Source organism: Diabrotica undecimpunctata, chromosome 11 (genome assembly GCF_040954645.1).
Source record: "Diabrotica undecimpunctata isolate CICGRU chromosome 11, icDiaUnde3, whole genome shotgun sequence".
Lineage (NCBI taxonomy): Eukaryota > Metazoa > Arthropoda > Insecta > Coleoptera > Chrysomelidae > Diabrotica > Diabrotica undecimpunctata.
The window spans coordinates 15,408,355-15,417,865 of NC_092813.1; the positions used below are offsets into that span (position 1 = coordinate 15,408,355).

At 31.3% G+C, this 9,511-nt stretch overlaps 1 protein-coding gene across 1 annotated transcript; it reads left to right on the forward strand.

Moving 5' to 3' along the window:
- Positions 1–2,922: 2,922 nt before the first annotated feature.
- On the forward strand, positions 2,923–8,598 carry LOC140452590 (uncharacterized). The gene is made up of 2 exons (XM_072546907.1): positions 2,923–3,146; positions 7,504–8,598. Exons 1-2 carry the CDS (start codon positions 2,928–2,930, stop codon positions 8,536–8,538), a joined length of 1,254 nt encoding a protein of 417 aa, XP_072403008.1. The 5' UTR covers positions 2,923–2,927; the 3' UTR covers positions 8,539–8,598.
- The last annotated feature ends 913 nt before the right edge of the window (positions 8,599–9,511 follow it).

The window sequence follows — 9,511 nt, forward strand, 5'->3', positions numbered from 1 at the left end:
TAAAAAAATTATTTTTTTTTCACAGCGAATTTTTCAAGTTTAATACTTATTTGTAATGAAAGTTTTTGTCTGTCAAAATTAAGTTATATCAGTGATTTGTGTCCGCTTAGTAAAAGTATACTTTTGTTGATCTTGGTTAATGAAATTTGTTATTATTTGTGTAGTCATTTTATGCGCAGAAATTTTAAGTGTTCTCCATTTTTATTTTGTATAATTTCACAGATTTACTTCATGCCTGCTACTATGTCGTTACCAAATCTTGTATTTATATCTTTCATGATGTATAATGCAATTATTGTTTTTATTCTCACCATCTGTTCAATATCTTCGTAATATTAAACTCTGAGTTCTATTGAAAGCCCTATCTTTCCTATGGCCCGCATATACTTGATATTTTAATCTGTATTGTAGCGTTTTTGTTTCATCTACTAGGATTCGCTTGGAGACGTAGTTAACATTTTTAATGTTATTTATTCCTCATCGTATGGTTTTGTAGCTGTTGTTGGGGCTTTAGTATATATGAGTGAGATATTGGCCTAACTATTCCTGTGACCTTTTTGCCTCATTTAAATGGTGGACATGTCCTTATGTGTTCCATTAATTCTATTACCAGTTTTTCCCTTGTTGTTCAATGCTGTAATATTACAGATTACTTTTATTTATTTATTTATGTTTACTTTTACTTCCGAATATTTCTTCGTATGCCGTTTTTAGTTCTGTCCTTGACAGGAGATAATCTTACCAAGAATCCCTCCTCCTTTATTCTGGCTGGGTAATTTTTACTTATACCTTACCTTATAATGAAGAATAATAACGTTTTTTAAATGAATTTATTTATGAGTAATTTTTCGATGTTAACGAAGTTTAAGTGTTTTTTTACACATAGTTTAAGTGTTGCCAAAGAAATAAAAAATAGAGGACGCGAAAGAAAGGTTTAAAATATTAAAAACAAAAAATAAATAGATGTTTTCTATACAATACATTAGTAACGGTTTTAGATTTAAAATGGAGTTTTCTCGACGAAGCCATAAGATTATGTTAATGGCCCAGAAAAAAGAGCCTACAACCATATCGTCGAGAAATGAAACAAATCAAATGAATACACGTTTACTTTCGGGGTATAAATCACCAGGACACAAAAAAAATACGTTAAAAGGTAAGAGTTTTATACTGTTTATATTTATTATTTTTATCGTAATATGCTTTCGAAAACATTTTAAAATGCTGAACATTTTTCTCTTAACTTTGGCCGTAATTTGTCCGATGAGCAAACTTGTATAGACATTTTTAGGTTCATTTTGTTCTAACCCTATTACATTTGTCTATTGTTTGTCTTTTCTATATTGAAATGATATTGCATAAATATATTGTTTTAATATATGGTTTTCATTTTGTTCCTAATTTATTCATTGTTCAATTCATTCCAACTGCGTATAATTCTCTGTTATCGCAAGTTTTTTTCAAAATCCAGAATCCAAAAGTCAGGAATAGTAGACAATTATGTTTTTTCTCTACTTATATTTTAATAGCATGCCGGTGATTTTCTAAAACCTGCTTGCTTAATTGCCTTGAATATCTAAGCGCGCTCAACAGCACTCGCTTATTACTTGGAAGTATCGTTTTGTGTTTAAGAACCCTTTTAATGAGGATATTCAAAATCTTTTATAAAGTGCAAGAAGCATTAAAACACTCAGCATACAAGAATAAACGCGCACCAGATCTCATTAGTGCCTCTAAGCCATATAATTTTAACGCAATTATATCACTGATTTACTGTTTAATTTTCAGAAATTTTTAAAGAAGAACATAAAAATGATACAGAAATAAAAAATGAGTCCGGCCTTCTTGATTTAAATATAACTGAAACTTCAGCAATTAATTTAGTTCCTCATTACATCGAAGCTGGAAACACCTCAATTGAAATGAGATCCAATGATGCTTTCGAGTCTAGCTACATTTTTAATATGGATCAGTCTAATAAACTTGCCTGTGATAAATTATCAAATTTTCACAAAAATAAATTAGATTTGTCTGATCCTTCATCTTTGGCGATGTCAGGATCAGACTACGAACATAGTTTTGAGGATTTACGTTCTATGTCGCTAACTGCTTCTGACAGAACAATTTCTGTAATTTCTCATAATTCTCCTGAACCGCAATGTTCATCATACCTTGGCTTCACACCAACGTTTAAAGAAGAACTCGTTCCTGAGAATAGAAAGAAAAATTCCAGACAGAAAAGAAAGCATTCGTGTCAATTCTGTTGTACAGAAGTAGGAAATTATTTTAGACATATGGAAAGACATCACTCAGATGAGTTAGAAGTACAAAAAATCTTGTCAGTGAAAAAAAAATCCAAAGAAAGAAAGAGACTTATTGACAAATTACGCCGTGAAGGTGACTTTATAACCGGGGAGATGGTACCTGTAAGGTTAAATAAAACTAATGCTTCAAGTACTATTGCATGTATTTTCTGTAGAGGATATTACTCTTCAAAAACCTTAAGACGACATGTCAAAAGATGTACTTCTAACCCTAACCCATCCAAAAAGATATATTCACAAAAAGAGGGACATACTTTAATGTGTGGAAGATTTGGACCGAACGATCCATTGCTAACAAGTGGAGTACTCAATTTGATGCGTGCGGATGACATATCATTAGTTGCAAAAAAAGACCATCATATATGCGAAGTTGGAAGAAGATATATAATGCGTCATAAAGAAGCTCATTTGCGAGCCGTAGCAAAAAGAAATATGCGCAGATTAGCCAGAATGTTAATAAAAGTTCGAGAAATAAAAAAAAACAAAAAAATTAGATTAGTTGATATACTTTCTGGTAAATATTTCAAATATATTGTTGAAGCAACTAAAGTAATTGCAGGTTACAGTGAAACAAATCGTACATATAGGTCTCCGTCGCTTGCAATGCAAATGGGAACACTGATTAAATCAGCAATAGATAGTAGTGTTTTCATGGAACTTCAAAACGAATTTACATCAACTACAAAACTCGAACAATTTCGTACTCTTAAAACCCTTATTGAAAGTGACTGGTCTGTTCAAGTATCATGTGAAGCCAACCAAAACTTATCAATTAACAGATTCAACAAACCAACACTTATACCATCTGCAGAGGATATAAAGGTAAGTTTTTAATTTTTTTCATCTCGTTATTATCCAAGATAGTACATAAGTATGAATATGTTTATTTGTACAACCTTTACATTGCCTTTCTGATGTGGTATCTCGTTATATCTGTGTCAGTATTTATGACATAATTCCATAATAATAACATGAATAACTATTGCCACATCTATTTTTTAGCTTTTATTTGGTAATTTTGCTTGGCAATAAAAATAGATGAATTCTAGTATTTTCTTGACCCTTACTGTAATTATTTTCGATGAGCTACCTACAAAATCTGCTATGAGAAGATAGGTTTTGATAAATTACTATTGAGTATATGATACCTACCTACATATAAACCACACTAAGTTCACAACCTAATTCCATTATGGATATTTTATTGTATCAAAAATTTATAGGGACCATTATTTTTAATCCAATGCTCAATTTATGGATATAATTAAATTGTTAAATTTTTTAAAAAATACTGTTTTACATATAGTTTAAACACATAAACGATGTTTACCACACTGAAATCTCGACATCCTCATTATCACCCAGCCTGGTGTTTCGTCCACTGCTGAACATAGGCCTTCACTAAACTTCTCCACTGGGCATTGTCTTAAGTCGCTCTAATCCAGTGACTATATACTCTTTTCATATCGTTTCTCCAACATGTCGGCGATCTACCTCTACTTTTCTTATCTGCCTATAGTCTCCAATTGATTATTATTAAAGACTATCTGTCATCATTCAATCTCTCGACATGTCTTGTCCACTTCCATTTTAGTTTCGTAATTCGTAGTATTATGTCTTGTACTTGTGTTCTTGATAGTATGTGTGTATCTTTTACGTGATCTTGGATTCGAATTCCAAGCATAGCTGGCTCCATTTTTCGTTGATCGATATCTCATTTTTTTTACGGTGTTTGTTGTCAGTATAAGCGTTTCTGCACCATAATTCATTATTGGCAATACGCATTGATTATATACTCTTGATTTTAGGTTTTTTGGCATATTGCTTTAAAAACATCTTTTACCTTTTTATATGCCACCTATCTTAGATCAATTCTTCTCTGCACTTTCTGTGGTTAATTGTACCTACTTATTCTTATTTCGAGTCCCAGATGCTTGTATTTGTCGACATCTTTCATAACTTTGTTCTAAAGATATCCCTAGTTCCCCTGAGTAACAAATAAGTTATCAGTGTTTTTTATCACTTTATAAAGGCCAGCTTTTGTATTGCCTGCTCTAGGTCTTTTATCATTGAGTCGGCTACTTTCAAATTTTCTGTTATCAGCACTATGTCATTTGCAAATCGTAGATTGTGTAATTTCATTTAATCTTAAGACTAGATTTACTAGATTCACTCCCGTACAAATTTTTAACGTCGAACGCGCATATAGAAGTATAACTTCCATAAGCGATTAATTTATTTTGAAAAATTATGTATATATGTAAGTATCACCATATTTTACTGATTCTTCATCATCATTCACTTTGCCTTTATCCCTCTACAGGGATATCTTTCTATCTTTCGCTATATCAAGATGAATTCCTTTCATATAAATATTTCTCCTATCCATTTTCGTCATCTCTTTTTCTGTCTTCCTCTACTACTACTTTCTGAGACTTGGAAATCCAGAATCCTATGTATTGCATGATTCTCATGTCGACGTTCAATATGCCCTAATTATCGTTACCTATGCTCCCTCATTTTTGCATAGATAAGGTGCTGCACCTAGACTTCTCCTAATATTTTGATTTTTAATTTTATCTTTTCTTGTTAATCCCTTCATCCATCTAAGCACTGTCATTTCGTTCAAATGCATTCTTTGTTCTTCTTTTTTTAACTGACCAACATTTAATACCATACAACGTAGCTGGCCTTATGGCCGTATTATGGAATTTACATTTCAGTTTCGTAGGAACCTTTCTATCACACATGACTTCACTCGCATTCTTCTATTTCATCCATCCTAATTTGACTCTACTATATATCTCCATCTATTTTCCCATTGCTTTGTAATACCGAATCTAGATTCCTACCTAAAATGATTTTTTTTTCAATAATTTCACCAGTCAACATTACAACCTGATTTGCAGTGATAGTTTGACTTTTAAATGCCCACTCTAGACACTCTGTTTTTGTCTGACTTAGTTTAAGACCTTTTTGCTCAAGCGCCCATCTTAATTTTCCCAATCATTAATTCAATTCTCTTCCCTTATCTCTTACTAACACCACATCGTTAGCATATATCAGACACCAAGGGATATCTTCTTGAAATGTTTTCGTTAATTTTTCCAACATTAATTAGAAGAGATAAGGGATTAGCACTGACCCCTGATGCAATCCTACTCTCACATGATATTTATCAGTATCATCCGCACCTATTCTAACATTAATTTTCCATTACTTGCCTTAGAATAAAAGTTGCATCTGTTGTTGATTTGCCTTGTATGAATTTAAACTGATTTCCTAGTACTTCTGTTTCTTCCCGTATCCAACCATCAATTATTCTCTCCCACAGTTTCATGATGTGACAGAGTAGTCTTATGGCTCTATAGTTTGTACATAGTTTAACATCTACTTTGTTTTTGTATACATGTACTAAAATGCTACTTCTCCATTCATCCGGTATTTGCCCCACTTTCATAATTCTATTAAATAGTCCTGTTAGCCAACTTGTTTCTGATTTTCCTAATAATGATCATATATATGCAAGGATATCATCAGGACCTATGCCTTTTCTTTTTTTATCTTATGTAGCTCTTGAATTACTTCCGAGGTCGTTATTTTCGGCACCATTGCTACTACTGTCTATGTTGTCTCTACAGATGCTTTCTCAAACTTTTCGTTTAATTGGCCGTCAAAGAACTCCCTCTAGCGCCTTTTTACATCATTATCTTGCATAAATAGTTTATTGTATTTATCTCGTATACATTTAATCTGATTAAATCCTTTTGGTTTCCTTTGCTCCACTTTTAGCAATTTTGTATGTTTTTTTCTTAGTATTCGGTTCATTGTACAGCTTTTCATACGCTGCTGACTTAGATTTTGCTACTCCTACTTTTGCGTCCTCTTTAGCTATTTCATACTTTTGATAATCTTAGTCTAATATATTTTCTTGCCTTTTCTTATATAATCTTCTCTTTTCTTTTATATTGTCTTAAACATCGTCTGACTACCTATATTTACCAATTTTTAAGTCCCTCTCCTGAGGTTTTTCCAAGTATTTTTGTTGCACCCTCTTTACTAATTTTGACAAATTTCTCCAAATTTCATTATGACCTTTTTTCATGTTCCAACGCATTCTTTCGTCTATTTCTGTTCTAAATTGAACTTCTTTTTCGCTTGTTAACGTCAATTAATTGTTTTTGTGTTTTTCCTCAATATTTTGGTTTTATTTCATGTTTTACTTCTATGTCTAGTACCAGTACTTTATGCTGTTGGCTTACAGTTTATTACAATGATTACCTTACAGTCTTTTATATAAGGGATTGATTTACAATCCATATTTTGAATTGATTTTGTCTGCTTTTGAATTTGATAGGTTGGCTTTCTCTCTTCTAAAAGCATGTACAAACAGTGGGCATACCTAGTGCTACTGCTAATTCCAGCATGTCATCTCCTGCGCTATTTCTAGTTCCAATGCCGTATCCTCCATCTATATGTTAATTTCCTCTGTTTAATTAGCCTACGTAAGCATTGAAATTACCTACTATGATTAGTCTTTTCTTAGTTAGAATATTTAGTCTCTTAGTTGGAATATTTAGTTGGTGGTATAGTCTAGCAACTAACTGATTATAGAAATCTTTTCTTTTATCGTCACCTAGTCCTACTTGTGGCACATAACACATAATATATTTAACTTTTCTCTGTAAATACAAATTTTACGGATATTATTCTGTTAGTCGTTTTTATCACTTTTACAACTTTTTCTTTCATTTCTTTGTTAGCACATACTCTTATGCCTATGCAATTTGAATTCTTCTTTTTTCAGTGCATCAACTAACGCCATTGTTTTACCTGTTAAACTACAAAGGGTATAAATTCTTGTGCTTAGTCTTTCTTTCTTGTGCTAGTCATGGATGTGTTGTTAGTAAAGGACCGAATTTGCCTCGGGCAAGGGATTTGGATAGTCCCACACCCTCCTGAGGACAAGTTTCGTCGGTTTTAAAACTTATTTTTGTTTTGTTGGTTATTGGTTTACCCACAGACCAAATGCAGATATGAAAGTATTGGGATGTTTTCTGTTTTGGGTGTGGTCATTTTACTATTGTGGCTTGAAATAACCTGACATTTGATTGATGCTTGAATCCACATTCTATCAGTATCTATATGTAATAATTTAATTATTTTGTTTTTTTTTTAGAATTTCGAGAACTATTTAAAAAAATTAATAGACGAGTCCATTGAGCTGTTACATTCTGATGTGATGAACAAATGTGCGTTTCAACATCTAAGTGAAGGAACCTTTTGTAGTGTGCTTCTATTTAACAGAAGAAGAGTTGGAGAACTACAGAGGGTTACTGTTGAAGATTTCGAAAAAAATTATGACAATACTTCCTCTTCGGAATTTCAAAAGTTCATAACAGATACGGAGAAAATTTTGTTAAGCGGCTTAAAAAGAATTGTTGTAAGAGGAAAACGAGGACGGGGTGTTCCAATTTTATTTCATAAAAGACATTTAAATGCCATACAAATTCTAATATCCGTAAGAAGTAATCATATTAAAAATAATGCTTTTTTGTTCGCAACTTCTAAGTCAGAAAATTCCGTAAATGGTTACCAAGTGGTAAAGAAGCATGTAACAAAGGCATTAGGAGATGCAAAAAAATCGTTACTATTAACATCCACAAAACTAAGAAAACACTTGGCAACTATTACTCAAATTTTCAATATGGAAAAGATTGAGCTGGAACAGTTGGCATCATTTATGGGTCATACGGAAAAAACACACGCCGAGTTTTATCGGCTTCCAAACGATATATACCAAACAGCTAAAATTAGCAAACTACTTCTTTTATCCCAAAGTTATGGTATAGAAAAACATAAAGGCAAAAGTTTAAGTGAAATTGACTTAGATGATGAAATCGTAGAAGATATTGAAAATGATGATTTTGAAAATGGTATTGATATTGAAAATACTCTCGATGAAAGTGAAATACCACAATCATCCACAATGACCCCCGAGCCAAAGAAATCCAAACAGAGAAGATTAGTGCCTTGGACACAGCAGCAAAAAGAAACAGTAGAAATTTTTTTTAAAAAACATATCAAAAAAAAAGTTCCTCCAAAAAAACACGAAGTGGAGTGTTTAATTAATAAAAATTTAACCTTATTTAAGAATAAAACATGGGTACAAATTAAAGCATACGTGTACAATAAATATAAACAAGAAAAATAATAAAATCTTGTATAGTAGGAATGGCGGTTTTTGACAATTTAAAAACATGTTTTTTGTTTGTGTTTATGTTACCTAATTTAATAAAATAAAAGTTTTTTTAAAATAAAGAAATTTTATTTACATAAGTTTTAAATTTATTGAAAAGGCTGGTGGAAAAGTTGAAAGGTGAAGTAGAAAATGAAAATGAAATGTATCATATTAAATAATTAGCAATCACTGGTTATATATATATATATAAGCAATCAGAAGTGGCTAATAAGGAATAATTAAAAAAGATATTTAGAGCCACTCTAGGGCAAATTAGGACATAAAATTAAAAGAATGTTAATAAAAAAACTTTTGAAAAACTTTATGAAATTAAATAAACAAAAGGCATCATCTATTTAAAATGGATAGGTAAGGTGTAGTAAATATAATAGTACATGTGAAATGGAAGAAACAATTGCCATATACGCATCCTATGTTCTTGCAGTACTCCAAGTGAAATAAGGCAGTAATTCACCAGCCTACTGGGGATTGATAGTGAATATTATATACATGCCACAAAACTTATTAAAAACACAGTTTGGTAGAAACGTCTTATGGTTAAACAATAATTCATTATGGTTTAGTGATAAACATTAACTTGTCTCATCTGAACGAAGCTGAAGATTTTGCAATAAAATATAAGAGTTAGTAAAAGTTACTTTAAATAACAGCTCATTAAAAGTATCATATATGTAACTCTATTACACTAATACGAACAATAATTTTTTATTTTATCGAGCCAGATTTATCCAGACATCTCCTAAAAAAATAAATGGTTTGCGGTTAATTTTACAAATTCAAGAAAAATTTAATTGTTTTAAATAGTTCCTTCTATAAAACAGCAGTTTGATATAAATAACATTAATACTTATTTTTCAATACTTAAATTCATACTTACGTATATTTTTTAAATGCATTTATCGATTTGATTCTTTTTCTTTTAACC

Excerpts from the sequence above, each read along its gene's own strand:
- LOC140452590 (XM_072546907.1), top strand. The coding sequence starts at position 2,928 with ATGCAAATGGGAACACTGATTAAATCAGCAATAGATAGTAGTGTTTTC. Across the intron at positions 3,147-7,503 it reads CATCTGCAGAGGATATAAAG|AATTTCGAGAACTATTTAAA; the intron begins GTAAGTTTTTAA and ends TTTTTTTTTTAG.